Below are 23220 nucleotides of genomic sequence, written 5' to 3' on the forward strand. Positions count from 1 at the left end.
TCTTATGTCAGAAAGGGGTTAAAATTCATATTAAAAAAACGCTGCAAAAATACAACATGTGAACATAGCCTTTAAATGGCTGCTGGTCATATGTTCAATATTTTGAGCACTTTTCTTCTGCTTCAGGTTTTGCAAAAAAGCCTGGTGGAAAAAAAAAGAAAGTCCATGTCACTCCTTTGAAGCATTGTCTTTTAATTGAAAATGTTCCATTCGCACTGTACAATCAAAAATATGCAAAAAACACGTCAGAGAAAAAACTGCAAAAATACTTAAAAAATTCTTCAAAACTGTTTCAGGAAGCACTTCAGTAAATAAATACCGTAGTTAAAAAAATCCCCAAAGAGGAAGAGTTTAATTTTAAACGCTTTTCAACACCTCAAAAAGACTCTTACCTAAGAATCAGAATTTCTTCCGCTACTTTATGAAGATATAAATCAGACCAAGAAGGAGAAAGTTGATGACAGGTTCCTCTAAATGTGTAACCCACTAAAGCTTGATGGAATTTTTTTTTTTCATTATACATCATTGTGATGGATCAACATTTGGTCTCCTGAAAGTTACAAATGGCCAGAATAGGATTCATGCCCCAAGTAATAAGTAAGGCATTTTCTTGGTGTTGAGCTGGCTACTTTTTAATTGTTTTTATTTTTTTTTATTGTACTAGACAGTAATCAACTGCAGTTTTCTAACCCGATATTCAGACTGACACAGGAGTGGGTGCTTCTTTAATTTTTAGGGATTCTGGGTATCTATCACCAATTTCTTTTTTTCTAAATTTTAAACTAGGTATGTATTCTTTTTTCTAGTCTGTGGTTATTAGGGTGACCGCAAAAAATCGATGTCGGAATTTTGTCCGTCTGGACCCCACAAAACGATTCCCCTTTCCAGATATTGAGATAGCCAAAATTTGAGCTCGATCAAACGACGTTAACCCGTGCCGCTCGTCGCTCAAAGTTTGAAAAAATCCAAATTGAGGTATTTTAAGATTTAGGTATTTTGCATAGTCTGTTAGACTATAAAGAATGTGACAACAACATTGCAGAAATAGCCCTGACCAAATTTTCGAACCATTTGTGGTATTTGAATGCAGAGTTGGTGGGATTATCGTTTTTTGATCCCACCATTACAGACAATGAAAAGTTGTTAATGGCTAATAAATTGCTCAGTAGCACAGATGAACCATCAGAGCACGCTAGGGTTGTAAATCCAAAAGTTAGGAAAGAAAAATTAAAAGAGGTAGGAAGTAACCGACTTTAACGACCTTCTGACAAAAGATGAAGAACAAAAGCAATATGTCCTGCAAGTTGTAAGCAAATGCCGAGCATTATATTCTGACGTTTCAAAAACTACTTTAACAAAAGCTCTAGAATAGATTAGATAACTATGTAAAATTATCAACTCATGTAGGTTAGCGTGCTCTGATGGTTCATCTGTGCTACTGAGCAATTTATTAGCCATTAACAACTTTTCATTGTCTGTAATGGTGGGATCAAAAAACGATAATCCCACCAACTCTGCATTCAAATACCACAAATGGTTCGAAAATTTGGTCAGGGCTATTTCTGCAATGTTGTTGTCACATTCTTTATAGTCTAACAGACTATGCAAAATACCTAAATCTTAAAATACCTCAATTTGGATTTTTTCAAACTTTGAGCGACGAGCGGCACGGGTTAACGTCGTTTGATCGAGCTCAAATTTTGGCTCTCAATATCTGGAAAGGGGAATCATTTTGTGGGGTCCAGACGAACAAGATTCTGACATTTTTTCCCCCCCATATGAGATCCGGTCACCCTAGTGGTTATTGTGATGTTTTGGGGGGTTTTATATATTTTTTTCCCTGCATGATTACGGGGTGAGGTGTGTTTTACATAATCTGTTGGTAACAGCATTTACAGATATGCTTAAGGCTATCCCTCGTTCATTAATTTATTGAAAAAAATGAAAAAATACCATGCAGGTCCGAAGTAATCCAATGAATCTGAAGTAATCCAGAAAAGGACCTAAAAAAAAATAAAAAGACAGAAACAAAAACAATGGACAGTCCCTCGTTCACCAATTTTTTACCCAAAATGTTCCCACGAAGCACTACCATAGTCCACGTTCCTCAATGCTATTCACGGGTATCGAGTTGTGACTACAATGCTCTCTGCACTCAGCAAGACCCGGCAACGATGATGAGTATTGATGTCCGTACCCGGCACCTGTGAATAGCAAAAACTTTCCTGCTATTCACAGTCGCTGGAGACATCCGGGAATGTGGACTATGGCGGATCTTCGTGGGAACATTTTGAGTGACAAATTGGTGAACAAGGGAGTGTCTCTTGTTTTTGTTTCTGTCTTTTTATGTTTTTCAGGTATCCTTTTTTGGACTACTTTGGATTCGTTTGATTACTTTGGACCTGCATGGGATTTTTTTTTCAATTAATTGGTGAACGAGGGATAGGGTGAGAGAGTCTTTATTCAAATAAAGTGTTTCTTTATATGTTTTTTTTTTTTATTACTGGGTTACTAATGGGGTGTCTGATAGACACTTCTCCAATACTAACCTCAGGAGTTGATGGCAGCTGTGATTTATGACAAATCACAGCTGTCATCAACCACAACTACTATTGCTCCAATTGCCACCGCACAAGAGCAAAGGGAAGAGCCGGGCAAAACGCCAGAATTGGTGCGATTCTGGGGTGGCTGAGGGCTTATATTTTTTGGCTAGGAAGGGCCCAATAACCAAGGACATTCCCAACCTGATAATATAAGTCCACAGCTGTTTGCTTTACTTTGGCTGGTTATAAAAATAGGGGGACTCCACGTCATTTATTTATTAGGTTAACCCCTTTCTGTCATGTGACGTACTATCCCGTCCATGTGCCCTGGGACTTAATTCCCAGGGACGGGATAGTACGTCACAGCAATCAACGGCGCCCGCGTGGTGAGCGCCGCTGATCGTGGCCGGGTGTCAGCTGATTATCACAGCTGACACCCGGCACAATGTGTCAGGAGCGGTCTCGGACCACCCCCGACACATTAACCCCTTGCACACCACAATCAAACATGATGGTGGTGTACCGAGGGTTAAAGGGAAGCATCGGCAGGGAGGGGGCTCCCTCTGTACTTCCCTGAGCCCCCCACAGCAGAGCAATGTACAGCACTGCTGTGGGGGGCTCCATCCCTGCACGTCCCCAAATCCAAGATGGCGACGGGGACCTTCGGGGGCCTGCAGGGAGCTGGCTTCCTCATGCCTGCAAAGCGCAGGCAAGGAGGAAGCCTTGTACAGTGCCTATGACAGATCGCTGATCTTTCACAGTGATCTGTGATGTGACAGATCAGCGATCTGTCACATGACAGGTATGTCCCCCCTGGGACAATGTAATAAAGTTAAAAAAAAAGTGTATAAATAATTTAAAAAAAATCACTAAATAAATAAAAAAAAAAAAAAATTCCCTAATAAATTCATTTTTTGGAAATAATAAAAAAAAAATCAATAAAAGTACACATATTTAGTATCGCCGCGTCCACAACGACCCGCCCTATAAAACTGTCCCATTAGTTAACCCCTTTAGCGAACCCCTTAAAAAATAAAATTAAAAAACGAAGCAAAAAAAAATGATTTATTATCATACCGCCTAACAAAAAGTGCAATAACGTGCGATCAAAAAGACGCATATAAATATCCATGGTACCGCTGAAAACGTCATCTTGTCCTGCAAAAAACGAGCTGCCACACAGCATCATCAGCGAAAAAATAAAAAAGTTATAGCTCGCAGAATAAAACGATGCAAAAATAATTATTTTTTTTATATAAAATTGTTTTCATTGCATAAAACATAAAAAAAGACCTAAATGAGGTATCGCTGTAACCGTACTGACCCGAAGAATAAAAGTGCTTTATCAATTTTACCGCAGGCGGAACAGTGTAAACGCACCCCCCAAAAGAAATTCATGAAACGCTGTTTTTTGTTCATTCTGCGTCCCAAAAATCGGAATAAAAAGCGATCAAAAGATGTCACGTGCCCGAAAATGATATTAATAAAAACGCCAACTCGTCCCACAAAAAATAAGACCTGACATGACTGTGCGTCAAAATATGGAAAAATTATAGCTCTCAATATGTGGTGATGCAAAAACTATTTTTACAATAAAAAGCGTCTTTTAGCGTGCGACAGCTGCCAAAAATAAAAACCCGCTATAAATAGTAAATCAAACCCCCGTTATCACCCCCTTAGTTAGGGAAAAATAATAAAATTAAAAGAAAATGTATTTATTTCTATTTTTTCCATTAGGGTTAGGGCTAGGGTTAGGGTTAGAGCTAGGGTTAGGGTTAGGGCTAGGGCTAGAGTTAGGGTTGAGATTAGGGTTAGGGTTGGAGTTATAATTGGGGGGTTTCCACTGTTTGGGCACATCAGGTGCTCTCCAAATGCAACATGGCGTCTGATCTCAATTCCAGCCAATTCTGCGTTGAAAAAGTCAAATGGTGCTCCTTCCCTTCCAAGCTCTGCCATGCGCCCAAACAGTGTTTTACCCCCACATATAGGGTATCAGCCTACTCAGGACCAATTGCAAAACAACTTTTGGGGTCCAATTTCTCCTGTTACCTGTAGGAAAATAAAAAATTGGGGGCAAAAATATCATTTTTGTGGAAAAAAAAAGATTTTTTTATTTTCACGCCCAGGCGTTATAAACTTCTGTGAAGCACTTGGGGGTTCAAAGTGCTCACCACACATCTAGATAAGTTCCGTGGGGGGGTCTAGATTCCAAAATGGGGTCACTTGTGGGGAGTTTCAATAGTTTAGGTACATAAGGGGTTCTCCAAACGTACATGACACCCGCAGACCATTCCATCAAAGTCTGTATTCCAAAATGTCACTACTTCCCTTCCGAGCCCCGACGTGTGCCCATACAGTAGTTTTCTCCCACATATGGGGTATCAGTGTACTCATGATCATGTTTGTGGAAAAAATATGATTTTTTTATTTTCATGCCCGGGCATTATAAACTTCTGTGAAGCCCTTGGGGGTTCAAAGTACTCACCACACATCTAGATAAGTTCCTTAGGTGGTCTAGTTTCCAAAATGGTGTCAATTGTGGGGGGTTTCCACTGTTTAGGTACATTAGGAGCTCTCCAAAGGCAACATGACACCCGCAGAGCATTCCATCAACGTCTGCATTCCAAAACGTCACTACTTCCCTTCCGAGCCCTGACGTGTGCCCATACAGTAGTTTTCTCCCACATATGGGGTATCAGTGTACTCAGAACAAATTGGACAACAACTTTTGGGGTTCAATTTCTCCTGTTACCCTTGGGAAAATAAAAAAATGGGGACTAAAAGATTATGTTTGTTGAAAAAATACGATTTTTTTATTTTCACTCCCGGTCGTTATAAACTTCTGTGAAGCACTGGTGGGTTCAAAGTGCTCACCACACATCTAGATAAGTTCCTTAGGGGGTCTAGTTTCCAAAATGGGGTCACTTGTGGGGGGTTTCCACTGTTTAGGTACATCAGGGGCTCTCCAAAAGCAACATGACACCCGCAGAGCATTCCATCAAAGTCTGCATTCCAAAACGTCACTACTTCCCTTACGAGCCCTGACGTGTGCCCATACAGTAGTTTTGTCCCACATATGGGGTATGAGCGTACTCAGGACAAATTGGACAACAAATAAAAAAGTTGGTGACTAAAAGATCATGTTTGTGGAAAAAATACGATTTTTTCATTTTCACTCCCGGGCGTTATAAACTTCTGTGAAGTGCTCAAGTTCCTTGGGGGGTCTAGTTTCCAAAATGGTGTCATTTGTGGGGGGTTTTCACTGTTTTGGCTTTCCAAATGCGACATGGTGTCCGATCTCAATTCCAGCCAAAAATGGCGCTGCTTCCCTTCCGAGCTCTGCCATGCACCCAAATAGTGGTTTACCCCCACATGTGGGGTATCAGCGTACTCAGGACAAATTGCACAATAACTTTTAGGGTCCTGTTACCCTTGGAAAAATAAGAATAGAGGGTGAAAAGATCATTTTTGTGGAAAAAATATGATTTTTTAATTGAACGGCTGTATGTTATAAGCTTCTGTGAAGCCCTTGGGGGTTCAAAGTTCTCACCACACATCTAGATAAGTTCCTTCGGGGGGTCTAGTTTCCAAAATGGTGTCATTTGTGTGGGGGTTTCCACTGTTTTGGTACATCAGGGGTTTTCCAATCGCGACATGGTGTCCGATCTCAATTCCAGCCAGAAAAGTCAAATGGCGCTGCTTCCCTTCTGAGCTCTGCCATGCGCCCAAATAGTCATTTACACCCACATATGGGGTGTCAGCATACTCAGGACAAATTGCACAATAACTTTTAAGGTCCTGTTACCCTTGGGAAAATAATAATTGGGGGTGAAAAGATCATTTTTGTGGAAAAAATATGATTTTTTAATTGTACCGCTGTACGTTATAAACTTTTGTGAAGCCCTTGTGGGTTCAAAGTTCTCACCACATATCTAGATAAGTTCCTTGGGAGGTCTAGTTTCTAAAATGGGGTCACTTGTGGGAGGTTTCCACTGTTTAGGTACATCAGGGGCTCACCAAACGTGACATGGCGTCCGATCTGAATTCCAGCCAATTTTGCATTGAAAAAGTCAAACGGCGCTCCTTCCCTTCTGTGCTCTGCCATGCGCCGAAACAGTGGTTCCCCCCCACATATCAGGTATTACCGTACTCAGGACAAACTGCACAATAGCTTTTGCAATCCAATTTCTCCTGTTACCCTTGGTAAAATAAAAAAAATTGAACCTGAAGTATTTTTTTTGTGGAAAAAAAGTTAAATGCTCATTTTTTTAAATATTCAAAAAATTCCTGTGAAGCACCTGAAGGGTTAATAAACTTCTTGAATGTGGTTTCGAGCACCTTAAGGGGTGCAGTTTTTAGAATGGTGTCAATTTTGGGTATTTTCTATCATATAGACCCCTCAACGTGGCTTCAAATGTGATGTGGTCCGTAAAAATAAAATGGTGTTGCAAAAATGAGAAATCGCTGGTCAACTTTTAACCCTTATAACTTCCTAACAAAAAAAAATTAGGTTCCAAAATTGTGCTGATGTAAAGTAAACATGTGGGAAATGTTACTTATTAAGTTTTTTGTGTGCTGTATCTCTGTGATTTAAGGGCATAAAAATTCAAAGTTTGAAAATTGCGAAATTTTCAAAATTTTCGCCAAATTTCCATTTTTTTCACAAATAAACACAAGTTATTTGAATGAAATTTTACCACTATCATGAAGTACAATATGTCACGAGAAAACAATGTCAGAATCACCGGGATCCATGGATGCGTTTCAGAGTTATTACCTCATAAAGGGACAGTGGTCAGAATTGTAAAAATTGTCCCGGCCATGAACGTGCAAACCACCCTTGGGGGTTAAGGGGTTAATACACGTACAGTAACCTACACATGCAAAGCCCTGATTTATATCTCACAAATATCTTTCTATGTACCCCTAATGTATCTATCTGTCTATATCTTTGCACATATAACCTAACATACCAAAGAGAGACAAAAATGCAAGCATCAAAAATACATAAAAAGCGCATGCGGCAAAACCGCAAGGAAAAATGCAAGTGAGCTGAGGTGAAGAATTCATGTGGAAATTCAGCTGTGTGAAAGCCTGAACAAACACCGATTGTGGGAACGTACTCTAGTTACACGGAACACAGGAAACAACTGTCTGGAGATTTTTATTAATTTTTAGGCTACATTACCACTGACATTAGTCAGTGATGTTTTGATGTCACAGATCTATTAGGTAAATTAGCTTACTTGAATTTTTTAGTGCATTTTTCTTTACTTCCGTTTTTATCCTGTTTTTGATGCTGCAGTTTTTGTTTTTTTTGTATGTCCTGTTTTAAATAAAGCCGCTTTATTTTTAATACTTCCTGGTATTTGGCTTTGACAAAACTTTATTGATAGTCATGTTGGGTATTACATGAGTTTTTAGTGTGCATAAATGCACTGAAAATGCTCATGCGTTTTTTACCTGCTAATTTTCCGTGTCTAATGCAATTCTATGGGGGAAATCTGCACATAAAACTCAGCGTACTCTCAAGAAATTAACATTGCCGATTTAAAACATGTACCTCAGGTTAGTCAGTTTATTCTGTTTAAGGGTTGTTTCACAAGTCAGTGGCTCCAGGACGTGTGTAGTGACAGTTTTCTCACACACCGGAGACACTGACACACGTTGACCCATTCAAATGAATGGGTCTATGCAGATGTCAGCGTGTTTTCATGGACCGCGTGTCTGTGTGCAAAACACGGAGACATGTCCGTTTTAACATGGACACACGGCCCACAACACGTGCAGCACACTTGCAAACGGAGAACAGTGTACACTGTCCTCCGTCAGCACGGACAGGTGCTGGGTGAAGAAGCGGCCACTGTTAGCCACTGTTCCCCTGCATGTGGTGCAGAACTTGGCTGTCATTCTCCCTGCTCTGCCAGCAACAGCTTGAGCAGGGAAGAATGTATGAAAAAAAAAACGACTTGGTGTCCCCCTTACTTTTTTAACCAACCTGGCAAAACTATACAGGTGCGGGCTGCTATTCTCAGGCTGGTAAGGGGCCATTAATATGGGCCCCCCCCAGCCTAAAAACAGCAGCCTGCAGCTGCCCAGAAATAGCGCATCTATTAAATGCACCTATTCTGGAGCTTTCTTGGGTTCTTTCCACTTGCCCTGTAGCTGTGGCAAGTGGGGTCATAAGGGGTTAACATCACCTTGCTATTGTAAGGTGACATTAAGCCCGACGTAGTAATGGAGAGGTGTCAATAAGACACCTATCCATTACTAATCCTATAGTATGTAAAGGGTTAATTAAACACACACACATTAAGGGCAGTTTCACACGTCCAGATAATTCCGGTACCGGAGCTATCCGTGTGTCCGTGTGCATACGGAGGCCATCCGTGTGCTATCCGTATGTCCGTGTGTACCATCCATGTGCTGTCCGTGTGCTCTCCGTGTGCTGTCTGTGTGTCCGTGTATTTGAAAAATTAGTTTCAATGTTAACCCTTTGACTTTTAAAAACGCACACAGATCGCACACAGACAGCACACAGACAGCATCCGTGTGCGGTACGTGTTTACACGGACCCATTGATTTGTATGGGTCCGTGTGATCCGTGCTGTTGCACAAAAACGGACATGTCCGCGTGTTTTGCACACCGACACACGGTCCGTGAAAACACGCTGACATCTGCATAGACATATTCATTAGAATGTGTCTACGTGTGTCAGTGTCTCCGGTACGTGAGAGAACTGTTACTACACGTACCGGAGACACTGACGTGTGAAACTGCCCTAAGAGTAATGCCATTTTCCCACGGTGCTGAGGTCACAGGAGTTCATGCCCTCAGTGAGCACAGACTCAGTGATGTCACCGCTCGTCCCTGAGCCTGTGCACGCTGCTTCCCATTCCTTCCCCAGTAGTTTACAGCCCGAGTGGTCACATTATCACCGCTCCTGCTGTAAACTGATTAACCCTTAGATATGGATTTATGCCATGGTACTTGACTGAGCGTCAGACAGGTATGGGATGTTACAATAAACCATATCTACCACCAATAGATGACAGAAAAAGAGGCCTCAACAAATCAAAAATAAATTTACGACAAAGTTTATTATGCTTATAATAAACTTTGTCGTAAATTTATTTTTGATTTATTGAGGCCTCTTTTTCTGTCATCTATTGGTGGTAGATATGGTTTATTGTGATCTTATTTGAGGTGGTTTAAATCACTTTTGTGGACATTTTGATATCTATAGGTATGGTATATTGTTGGTTTGTTTTGTATTTTTTTTTACAGGTGATCAATGGCTTCCAGATGGGATGTGTGTTGTATTATTTCATTAAAAGACTTTATTATTAATGTGTGTTTAATTAACGCTTTACATACTATAGGATTAGTAATGGATAGGTGTCTTATTGACACCTCTTCGTTAGTAAGCCAGACTTAATGTCATCTTATAATAGCAAGGTGACATTAACCCCTTACGACCCCACTTGCCACAACTATAGGGCAAGTGGGAAGAACCCGATAAAGCTCCAGAATAGGCGCATTTAATAGATGCACTGTTTCTGGGCAGCTGCATGCTGCTGTTTTTATGCTGGGGGGGCCCATATTAATGGCCCTTTATCAGCCTGAGAATAGTAGCCAGCACCTGTATAGTTTTGCCGGGTTGGTTAAAAAATAAGGGGGACACTGCATTGTTGTTTTTTTTCATTCATTCTTCCCTGCTCAAGCTGTTGCCATCAGAGCAGGGAAGAAAGACAGCCGGAACTGTAGCGCTACTTCCTCTGCAGCCAACCGTGTGGTACTGATGCGGCACATGGGTGGCACTTGGTTGCCACCCGTATGCCACACAGATGTGCCATGTGCACACACAGACACACAGACACTGATATCTCCGGTACCATGTTTTCCGGTACCGCAAATATCTGGATGTGTGAAACCGGCCTAAAAGTTTGAAAAAAACAGTGGGCATGAGATTCCTATTATATCTCATTCATTTTGCTGGAACTGTAAAACGCTGTGTTTTTGTTGCAGCGAAAATATGCAGCATTAAAAACTCACCAAAACCTTATTGTGGGAAGTTAACTCTATGGGAATGAATGCTGAGGCTATGTGCACACGCTGCAGTTTTTGCTGCGGATCTGCTGCAGTCTTTTGAGGATCTGCAGGTAAAACCACAGGTCATTTTACCTGCGGTTTTACCTGCGGTTCCACAGATACAAATCCGCAGACCAATCCGCAGCGTGTGCACATAGCCTGAGCCTCTGCATAGCTCATTGTACAGAAATAGTGAATGGTAGATCTTGTGTTATATAGAAAGTGCTGTTACTAGTCATTGTGATCCTGCCTTTGATGACCACGAGATTACTGCTGAAAAGTGATCAGTACAGATCAACATATATCACTGTTGTAGGGCCCAGTGACAAGAGTGAAAACTGCATGAATTCAAGTTTTTTTTTCTTTTTTTAAATGAACAATCTTTGAAAATTCTTGGAGAACAGGAGAAGTCCCAGAAGACTGGAGAAGAGCAAATGTTGTTCCTATCTTCAAAAAGGGGAAGAAGGTGGACTCGGGTAACTATAGGCCGGTGAGTCTGACTTCTATACCAGGAAAGATCTTTGAACAAATTATTAAACAACATGTATGTCAGTACCTGGATAAGAATGAAGTGATTAAACAGAGTCAGCATGGGTTTGTAACTAATAAGTCATGTCAGACTAACTTAATTTCCTTCTATGATGGAATCACTGATTGGATGGATCAAGGAAATGCTGTAGATATAGTATATCTTGACTTCAGCAAAGCATTTGACAAAGTATCTCATCCAATCCTTATTGAAAAAATGACTCAGTATGGAATGGACAAGGCAACTGTTAGGTGGATTCATAACTGGCTTAGTGATCGGACCCAAAGAGTGGTCGTAAATGGCTGCACATCCAGTTGGAAGAATGTCTCAAGTGGGGTACCACAGGGCTCTGTCCTGGGCCCTGTATTGTTCAACATCTTTATCAACGATTTAGATGAAGGAATTGAGGGTAAACTGATTAAATTCGCTGATGACACAAAGCTAGGAGGGATAGCTAATACTAGAGAAGAGAGAGAGAGGATTCAAAAAGATATAAATAAACTGGAGAAGTGGGCAGCAACTAACAGAATGGTTTTTAACGGGGAAAAATGCAAAGTACTACATCTGGGCAATAAAAATGAAAAAAGCATATACAGAATGGGAGGAATAGGGCTAAGCAACAGCACATGTGAAAAAGACTTGGGTATACTAATAGATCACAGACTGAATATGAGTCAACAGTGTGATGCAGCAGCAAAAAAGGCAAATGCAATTCTAGGATGTATTAACAGAAGCATATAGTCTAGATCACGTGAAGTCATTATTTCCCTCTACTCCTCTTTGGTCAGACCTCATCTGGAATATTGTGTCCAGTTTTGGGCACCACATTTTAAAAAAGACATCAACAAACTGGAGCAAGTTCAGAAAAGAGCGACCAGAATGGTGACCGGTCTGCAAACCCTGTCTTATGAGGAAAGGTTGCAGGATTTGGGAATGTTTAGTTTGCAAAAGAGAAGACTGAGAGTAGACTTAATAGCTGTCTACAAATATCTAAAGGGCTGTCACATTGTAGAAGGATCAACTTTATTTTCATTTGCACAAGGAAAGACTAGAAGCAATGGGATGAAACTGAATGGGAGGAGACACAGATTAGATATTAGAAAAAACTTTTTGACAGTGAGAGTGATCAGTGAATGGAACAGGCTGCCACGAGAAGTGGTGAGTTCTCCTTCAATTGAAGTCTTCAAACAGAGGCTGGACAGACATCTGACTGGGATGATTTAGTGAATCCTGCTTTGAGCAGGGGGTTGGACCAGATGGCCCAGGAGGTCCCTTCCAACTCTACGATTCTATGATTCTATGATTCTATGAACATGAAAAATGAAGAAAAATTATTAAAGCACTACTCCAGTGATTTGTTTTTATTTTGTTAGGTATCATGTGGGTAAGTGTCTTGAAGGTAGTAGTATACCTCCACTTCTACCAGTTCCAATGGTACGCTAGTCGATTGCGGCACCATGTGATTGCATTTGTGACCTTTCAAATCACACAGTAATTTTTACATTTTCTTAACTCAAATCTATGAGACTCAGGATGAGCCCAGAGATCCTAGTTCCGACTCTCATAGATTTACAGTAAGAGAGTAACTGCCGTTCCAACAGGTTACAGATGTGGTCACTTGGTGCTGGACCAGACCAGAGTTTTATGTTACTACCTTCATGACCCGAAGGGTATGTGCACACGTTGCGGATTCTGCAAAATCCGCAGGTAAAATGACCTGCAACTTACCTGCGGATTTAGTGCAGATTTCCTGCAGATTTTGTGCAGATTTCGCCTGCGTTTTTACACCTGCAGATTTCTATAATGGAGCAGGTGTAAAAACGCTGCGGATTCCGCACAAAGAATTGACATGCTGCAGAAAATAAACTGCAGCAAATCCGGGCCAAATCTGCAGCATGTGCACAGCTTTTTTTGTCTTACATAGAATATAATGGTACTGTACATCGCAAGAGAATCTGATGCGGATCCGCAGGGCCAAATCCGCTGCGGATCCGCAGCAGAATCCGCAACGTGTGCACATAGCCTTACACACCTGATACCTAACAAAGGGGCAAATAAAATAACTGGAGTGGTAGTGTAAGTTATTCTCTAATTAAATATTCCCACGAACAAAGTACACTTTCATCAATAGATCTTGGAATAATAATGAGTTACACAAATGGATGTGTTTAAAAATAATGTTCCAATTGTGGAAATTATAATTCCAAGACCTATTTATGAAAATCTTTGTGCAACAATCCCTTTAATGACAGTCAATACACTCAGTAATAGACACAGAGAACACAGTTTGACAATATCAACAAATATAATAAAAAAATACCTCCCAATGACCTACTCATCACATGTGCTGTTGCTAGATTTAACTTTAACATCCAATACTTGCACATACCTTTGTATCCTAATATGGACACCGTGATAGTGAGTAAGGCACAAAGCACATATAGTAGTATGATGGAAAATTTCAATGCCCAGTTATTTTTGCACTTCGTACACTGGGTGCCTTCTTGTATACCTGTTAAAAAAAAAAGAATATTATGTAAATTTATATAGAAGTGGAAGACAAAAGCTTTGTTACAAATTGTTTATGATTTGACAATTTTTTAAAATAATCTTAAAGGGGTTGCAAATCTGATACACTGATGTTAGGAATCGTTTAAGCAAAACTAGTAGGGTTTCCTAATTTCGGACCACAATTAATAGGGCAACAAGGGTCTCTTGGCACAAATTCTGTCAGTTGATTTGTCTACTTTCCTGACATGAGTGGTGCAGAGGTATCCTGCTGATATGTCACAAATGTCTAAGATAGGAAAACCCCTATATGCTATATCTCTGTACAGGCAATATTGCACTACAGCCCCTGAACAGTGCATGGTATAATACCACTGGGTCATTTTTCACACTAAATACAAGTATCTGTAAATTTTTGCATTTGCAGTTTTTATTATTCCTTACTCTATGCTTAAGGCTGGTTTCACATTTGCGTCTGTGTACGCATCGTTTCATCCGCATATATCCACATGCGTCATGTGTAGCTATCTTTAACATGGTGTACGCAGGGGCATGCGTTTGCAACAGTTCGCATGTGTTAGCGTACGCATGCGTCGCTTTTTCAGTGTGCGGCGGGGTTCGGCGAACGCAACATGTTGCATTTTTGGAAGTTACAAAAATTTGTCAAATATGTGCTGTCATGCGCATGCGGAAGAGTGCGTAAAAAACACATTACTGTCTATGGGAACGCATGCGTACGCAAGGTTATGCGTACGCATGCATTCGATACGCATGCGTTCTTCAAAATGTAAATAGAAATTCCATGAGACATGCCTATTTTTGTCTGATGTCATATCGAATGCATGCGCATAAACAACGTAAACGCATGCAAAAACGCATGCAAACACAGCGTTTTTTGGCGTCCTGCGTAAGATGATGCAGATAAAAAACTCTGCATAAACATGCGTGTGTATGCGTTTTTGCATGCGTTTGCGGATGATACGCTGCAGACTCAAACACTAATGTGAACCTAGCCTAAATGGTACCTATACTTCAAAGAGTTTTTGAGTTGTAGGCCCTAACACGCTCTGCAGACTGGTCTCTGGGTCCTTAGATCCCCACCAATCATTCAAAAGATTGTTCAGAAATGTGCAGCTAAGCTTCAGGATGAGCAGTGTACCTGCTGATAGACTTACTATTAGGGCAGTTTCACACGTCAGTGTCTCCGGTACGTGTGGTGACAGTTTTCTCACGTACCGGAGACTCTGACACACGTAGACACATTCGAATGAATGTGTCTATGCAGATGTCAGCGTGTTTTCACAGACCGTGTGTCCGTGTGCAAAACACGCTGACATGTCCGTTTTTGTGCAACAGCACGGATCACACAGACCCATACCATTCAATGGGTCCATGTAAACACGTACCACACACGGATGCTGTCCGTGTGCTGTCTGTGTGCTATCCGTGTGCGTTTTTAAAAGTCAAAGGGTTAACATTGAAAATAATTTTTCAAAAACACGGACGCGGACACACGGACAGCATACGGACAGCACACGGACAGCAGACGGACAGCACACGGACAGCAGACGGACAGCACACGGATGGTACACACGGATGTCACACGTATGCACACGGACACAGATAACTCCGGTACCGGAATTATCTGGACGTGTGAAACTGCCCTTGGTCTGTAGTAACATGGCTGTTGATTCTATCACTCTGTCAGAGTTTGATCTGAGTGTTAGCTTAGCATGGATCTGATTCTTTTCATGACAGAATTGTATCACAGGTGTGGTGAAAACAGAGAACTTAATTTCTCAATCTTCTCCATTTTCTGTGTCTGCAGTAATTGGACTGCGCTCAGATGAGACCCGAGCACAGTCCAACGTTTTAAATGCACCCATAGACTTGTATGGGTGCGCATGATCCAATTATCTGATGTACGCGAATTGGCATGAGAAAAAAATCTCAGCTCTGCATTGCCCCATAATATAATATTGTTCTGAGTGCTATGAAATAAAACATCGGATAGCACTCTTCCGGGTTTTACACTCGTGTGATCGGTAGGAGGTCTTTAGACTCAGACCACACTGATCTGCAGGCCAGTTTGATGCCTAAAGCATTGATAAAATTGTTAAAGTGTAGAGAAACTATAATATGTCTTTCCATATTTTTTTATGAATGTATTTCCTGATCACCAGTCAGAGTGGAATGTGGCTCAAAATAAGGTTAGAAAAAATTTGAGAATGTCAAACCTTGGAATGTGTCTGACCCTGTACCTGTACGGTTAGACACGGCTATCCCACAGTATACAGCAGGGGCACATTAATAAGATTATCTCAGAACAGGAACATTTTATTTTAACACATACAATTGTGGAAATTATTATTATTCCAACATGTATTGAATAAAATTAACTTTATTTATGGAAGAATTGTTTTAACCTCTTTCCGACATTGAGCGTAATGGTATGCCAATGTCAGACTCCCCCTGTTTGGTGCGGGTGTGGGGAGGTTGAGCTGACGGACAGGTCTGCCTATAGTGAAGGGCAGAGGGATAGCTAAGTGTAGGAATGGAAGCGCTGAGATGAAGAGAAAAGGGTGCCGTGCTGTAGTGTGACCATTAGAGGGAGCGTAGGAGAAAGTGGTTATGTAACTGTCAGGTGATAGTGGGCGGAGCTACCAGGGCTGGTAGTATAAAGGCTGAGGGAAGGTTCTAGAAGTTCCAGTCAGCCAGGGGAGCTCACTAGATAGGAGGGATTGCTGTAGCAAGGAAGATGGTAGAAGGCCCTCAGAGAGTAACTGACAGTGGAGACGGTCACGGGGGGGGGGTGAACCAAAAGGTCAGTGGCTGCGGACAGAGGCTGACTGTGAGTGTCAGGTGAAAGGCGTACTCTAAAGGGTGAAACGCTGTGGTGGAAGTGCTTAGAGCAGCCACAGCAGGGAAGAGCCATAGAGGACGCCACGAACGGTGACATAAGAAAAAGAAGGTATCCGGGTCTGTGTAAAAGTGAATTCTGGACTATTCCTGTGATGAAGAACGGTGGTCGTACGAAAAGTGGCCAATAAAATCTGAACTGTTGGACACAACCCTTGTCTCAGTCTCATGTCTGCCGGCGCCACGAAGTGGGTCACCCCCCCCAGTCTTGTTGGATCAGCACCACCTAATCGCCTCCCTCAGCCCGACCCTACACGGGATCTGGCACTGAGCCCACACCTTTCCGGGCACATGACAGCTGATATATACAGCTGACATGTGTATACAACAGCCGAGGCTGTTAACTATTTAAATGCCGCTGTCAATCTCTGACTGTGGCATTTAACTAGCGCTTACCGGAAGTGCGTCACTAAACCCGCCCAACGATGACCCCATCACATGATCGCCGGTCACCGATGGATTGGCATGACAACCAGAGGTCTCCATCAGGTCTCTATGATTGTCATAGCCAGATTGCTATTAGCGCTACCCGGTTGTTGGCGATCATAGCAAGTGAGCATTTCTGCTACATACCGGCAATCTGATCATCACCTGTATGTAGCAGAGCCGATCAGACAACTGCAGCTTCTAGTCTCCCACGGAGACTATTGAAGATTATTGAAACATGCAAAAAGTAAAAAAAAGTTTTTTAAAAAAATAAATAAAAAAGTTCAAATCACCCCCCTTTCTGCTCCATTCAAAATAAAACAATTTAAAAAAATCAAATAAGCACATATTTGGTATCACCGCGTTAAGAGTCGCCTGATCTATCAATATAAAGAAAGAATTAAACCAAATGTTAAATGGCGTAATGAGAAAAAAAAGTCAAAACACCAGAATTATGTTTTTTGGCCGCTGCAACATTGCATTAAAATGCAATAACGTGCAATCAAAAGATCATATCTGCACCAAAATGGTATCATTAAAACATCAGCTCGGCAGGCAAAAAATAAGCCCTCACCCAATCCCTGATCCCGAAAAATGGAGGCGCAGGTCCGTTTTAGCATTTAGTGTACAGAAAAGAAAAAAAAAAACCCAACTGCGGGATTGCACTTTTTTTTGCAATTTCACCGCACTTGGAATTTTCTTTCCGGTTTTCCTGTACACTGCATGGTAAAACTAATGGTGTCGTAAAAAAGTACAACTCGTCTCGCAAAAAAAAAGACCTCACATGGCCATTTTGACCAAATAATGAAAAAGTTATGGCTCTGGGAAGAAGGGGGGCAAAAAACGAAAATGCAAAAACAAATATACCTCTGGTCGTTAAGGGGTTAAAGTCCCTGACCCTAGTATTAAACTCAACAGCCACCGTCTGGAGCCCTTCCCGGAGTCACTCGATTCCTGTCCGGCTATGTTATGACTTACCGTGTGTTATGACTTCCGACTCACCCAGTGAACACTGGAGACATCCTACAGAAGACCAACCAGATCAATGACGATAAAAGATGTAAGTGTGATACTAGGGGCAGGGGACTTAAATTAGTGGCACCACTCTAGCGGTGCAATAAAAAAAAAATGCGTGGTGCTTCAATAGTAATGAGGAGAAAGCCGAGTTTAGAAAAAATAAAGCACAATATAATTTTCTTATGATTATAATGGAACAATACGGTCCGTATTTTTCTACCTTGTGTGTGACTCCAGCCTAATAGGCAGACCAAAAATTAAGAAAGAAACTAATTATAATGATTAGTTACTGCTCCATAAATTACCAGCGCATAGAAAATGTGCTGAAGCAGAGTATGAATCAGTCATTGTGTTCGCTGCTACAAATGAAGAACTGGAACTTGGAGAGAATTGCAAGTAATTCGCTCTAAAATCATTACAGCAAATGTAATTGTGGCTGTTCCTAGACCTTGATAGAACAGGTTAGTGCCAGGAGCTATCCACACTGATTAGTGCTGATGTCTGGTGGCTCATTGTGCCCAATTGTCATAGGATAATGCTGCCTGACCGTGTGAGAATCATTTATAATTATGAATTTCCTGACCATCAAGCAATAGCCAAACTTCTGTTACCACCTGAGAATTGCTGTACAGATAATTAGCAATTTTCGCTTGGTCCAGGTGGATAAAATGAAAAATGTGTAACTGTACAGTAAAATCTCTCCAAAAAGGAACCTCTTTGACCAGATCACCCCCTTTGTCCACACCTGATTTTCCCTCCCAGAATTTTAGAGTATGGATATGAGCCACCCTTTCTAAAAGATCATTTTTTAATGCTTAAAAGTTAACCAAGAGGCGTATATAAAAATCATGGGGCCCCATAGCAGACATTTTAATTGTCCCCCTCCCCCCCCCAAAAAAAAAAAGAATTAATGGTCACAGAAGACGATATCTCACAATTTTGCAGTCCTTATAATGTAATTTTCCTCCTACTGAAGCCTTGGATTCCACTTTCATTGTACCCATAAAATATGATGCCTACAAAAGTTTTCCCAAACACAGTATGATACCCCAACAGTGAATTCCTCCACAATGAATACCTCCACACAGAGGTATGATGACCCTACTGTATCCCACCTCACCCCCCTGGCAAGGTATGGTGACACCAACACAGTATAACCCCTCAACTGTGACCTCCGCACAGCCCTCCAAACAGTTTAATATCCCCCACACAGCCCTCCAAAGAGAATAGACTGAATGGCTGATGAAATGTCAGATTTCCTTTGAGAGGTGTGGTAAAAATCAGACGGCACATGCATTGTCCTTGCAATTTTTTTTCTCGTACCCATTGACTTGCCTGGACGAGTGCGATCTGATTCTCATAGTTAATCCGCAGCATGCTGTGATTTTTTTCAGTGCATTCCGCAGATGAGCACTGACTCATTTAATAACTTTGGTCAGAGTGAAATGCGATGTTTTCTCGCATTGCACTCGTCCGATTTATACGCTCCCGTGAGTGAGCCCTTGCTGCTGTGGTAAAAAACTACTCACCGCTTTTTACCCTATTTCAGTTTACCTTATTTTTAACCAAATGGTATTGGCCAATCCCTAAATATACTAAGAGTTCCACAGAATTCTGATCATTTGTGTAAAGAACTCTTTGCTAACTTTTTATTCCGGTGTTTAGCTACCGTATATTGGGCAAAAATATTTGACAGCTTTTGTAACCAGAAACAAACTTTTCACAGGTAACATGGTGGTTTGGTAGCTTCTTATTTATATCTGATTAATTTTAAAACAAGTATTCCAATGACATGAAATTTAAAAGAAAAAAATGGGTTTATTACCATGTTAACCAGTTGAAAAAAGAAAGCTCTCAGAGGGAAGAACAAGATAATCTTGCAGTTATGCAGTTACCTTTTAATGGCTAACAAAAATAAAATAAATGATGTTACAAAGCAAGCTTTCGAGGTATCCTAGGTCTCTTCCTCAGGCATAGTATAACAAAGTATCTAAAGAAACTCAAATTTATGCACAAAATAAACAAAAAAAAAAAAAAACAGGCATGGCATAATAAATGGACATTTAAATAAATGTCCATTTATTGTGCCATGCTTTTTTCTGTGCTTAAATTTGTGCTTAATGACATGAAAGACATGCAGTGTAGGCTGAATCATATGCCAGTAAATTCAGGATTACAGAGATACGGCAACCTCGTGGCAGATCAACATGGAGTTATTTTCAGTGATTGTTAGAATTTACACTGCACCAGTAAATACACAATTAAGCTTTACTATCAGAGCCAATTGGCTACTGTTATGTATTTAGTAATATCCGCCACATCTGGTTCTCTCCTGAGTATTTCCCTTGACCTTATACTTGTCCATATGTTTCTGTTACACTTCTCTTTTTATTAAATTCTGCTCTACTCTAGTCACATATTTAAAGGAAGTCAGCTTTTTTCTTATTCTCATCCAAAACTTTAAGTAACGATTTTTATTATTTTTTTATTGTTCAGCAAGACTAGCGATTTTCTTGCAGGTCTTGATGAAGGTGCTTGTAGGAGACAGATGCTCCTTGAGTCATTAAGATGCGGTCGTCTGACGACTGGCGGGCGCCTTCCTGTGCTTCTCCAGAAATTTCACTCCAGTCCATGATTGGTGCAAGATTTCTGGAGTAAAGAACACCACAGCTTATCATGAATTATATGAACAATGGTGTCACACCCTCGCAGCGACCCCATCCCAGCCCAACTTCACTCATAATATAAGAAGACCCCTAACAAAACCCCATTTTAAAAAAATCCACCCCAAAAATGTTCGTAACTGTATACAATAAGTTTGTTAGCCTTTCAGCTGCGTTACATGAGTTAATGCCAAGTGGAATTCAAACATTATATTTTATTTCTACCAAAATGTTGTTTAGCCCCAATTTTTTTTAAATTTCACAAGGGTAACTGGAGAAAATCAGCCTCACAATTATTTACTAGACCATAAGACGTCCATTTTGGCAAAAAAATATCTTGCTTAAAAAAGTTTTCCTCTTATAATCCATAGGCAGCTTCCTGTGATTCAGGAGAGCATACATAGGTTCCTTCCCAATTACTGAGAGAAGTATGCAGCAGCACAGTTCTGGCCTCCTGCCTGACACTGATCCATCTGACCAGTGCTTGTCAGGACAGAAAGCTTCCTGAGCCTACACATCACTAAAGTTGCACGGATCTGGCAGGTCCTGACTAACTCAAGGATCGTTAAGGGCAGTTTCACACGTCAGTGTCTCCGGTACGTGTAGTGACAGTTTTCTCACATACCGGAGACACTGACACACGTAGACACATTCTAATGAGTGTGTCTATGCAGATGTCAGCTTGTTTTCAAGGACCGTGTGTCCGTGTGCAAAACACGCGGACATGTCCGTTTTTGTGCAACAGCACGGATCACACGGACCCATACAAGTCAATGGGTCCGTGTAAACACGTACCGCAAATGGATGCTGTCCTTGTGCGTTTTTAAAAGTCAAAGGGTTAACATTGAAACTAATTTTTCAAATACACGGACAGCACACGGACAGCACAGGGATGGTACACACGGACATACGGATAGCACACGGATGTCACACGGATGGCCTCCGTATGCACACGGATAGCTCCGATACCGGAATTATCTGGACGTGTGAAACTGCCCTAAGGTGGCGTGATAACATGCCTGAAAGGAACCTCAAATCAGTGGTATATACAGTGTGTGTGTATGTAGCAGAGTTTTATTTATGTATTTAGCAAACCTGTGTGTAATGTATGTAACAGAGGTGTGTACTTAGCAGAGCTGTGTGTCTTTATGTAGAAGACCTATGTGTTTCTATGTAGCAAAGTTGTGTTTGCGTATGTCCGAAAGAGGTGAGCATGTGTATGTAGCAGGGCTGTACATTTATTTATGACATTTGGATGTGTGTATGTAGCAGAGCTGTGTGTGCATTTACTGTGTATGCAGCAGTGTTGGTTATATGCATGCAATGCAGTGTGTGTGTACATAAAGTGTGTGCTGATCTATTTGTAAGTTTTAATTAGTAGGAAATATGTTTTTATTATTTTCTGCCTTCTAAACCTGGTGTTCAATATATAGTAACATACATCCTTTATTCTGAAATATGCGTTAGTCGTAGGATCTCTCTTGAGTACGCTCAAATGAAGTCGAATCCACTGTTTGGGCACACAGCAGGGCATTGAAAGAAAAGGCGTACTATCTGATTTTCAGGCTGTGTACCCACGTAAGTGTTTTTTTTGCGTTTTTTAAAGCATTTTAACCGGTAAAAACGCTTAAAAATCACTTAAAAGAAGCATCCCATTCATTTTAATGCATTTTTCACTTTTTGTGCATATTGATGCGTTTTTTTTTCCACGAAAAAATGCATCGCGGTAAAAAACGCAGCAAGCTCATTAATTTTGCGGAAAAGTCCACTATTTTCGATGAGACTGGGGATGCGCGGAATAAAACGCATAAAAACGCGCTTTTTTGCGCAAAAATGCGCAAATAACGCGTGGAAAAAAACATGCATTTTCTGGGAAGGAGTCCGGTTTACATGCAGAAATTTTCTGCATACGTGGGCACATAGCCTCAAAGCACTTTTTGGCTACAATTTAAAGAGGGCACCATCTTGCATTTGCAGAGCCTTAAGGTGTTAAACAGCAACCCCGCCATAAATTAGTCCATTTTGGAAACTCTAGTTCTCAAGGAAGTCATCTAGGGATGACATGAGCATTTCAGCTTACTCGTGCTTCAGAGATTTTTTATAAAATTGGGCCGTGAAATTGAAAAAATGTATTTTTCCATTAAATTATTGATTTAGCCCCAAATGTTTATTGGAAACTACAGTTCGTGCACAATGGAGGACTTGGAAGAGAAGGAGCGCTATTTGACTTTTGGAGCATAAATTAGATCGAAGGTGCCATCTATTATTATCTATTTGTAGACGTTCTAAAACAAAAATAACCCTGATGAGTTAATCTATTTTAGAAACTACATCCCTCGAGGAATTCATCTAGAGGTGGGATTAGGATCTTGTATACACAAGTGCTTCAGTTTGTCGTGAATGTAGAAATACGCCACATATGGTCAGAAACTACTTTCCTGGCAGTGAACACAACAGACTACAGAAGAGGAGCGCCATTTCAGTGTGCACATTTTGCTGGAATGGTTTGCAGGTACCATGTCA

General features: G+C 40.9%; 1 protein-coding gene across 1 annotated transcript in view; it reads right to left on the bottom strand.

The window, feature by feature from the left end:
* Nucleotides 1-23220, bottom strand: part of COLEC12 (collectin subfamily member 12) — a 212455-nt gene that overhangs the window by 51344 nt on the left and 137891 nt on the right. The window contains exon 3 of the mRNA XM_073550867.1: nt 13554-13676. Within this exon, the coding sequence (XP_073406968.1) occupies nt 13554-13676 (123 nt within the window). The remainder of the gene's footprint in view (nt 1-13553; nt 13677-23220) is intronic.

The sequence above is a fragment of the Dendrobates tinctorius genome, unplaced genomic scaffold (assembly GCF_039654945.1).
Source record: "Dendrobates tinctorius isolate UK_male_01 unplaced genomic scaffold, ASM3965494v1 ptg000171l, whole genome shotgun sequence".
NCBI lineage: Eukaryota > Metazoa > Chordata > Amphibia > Anura > Dendrobatidae > Dendrobates > Dendrobates tinctorius.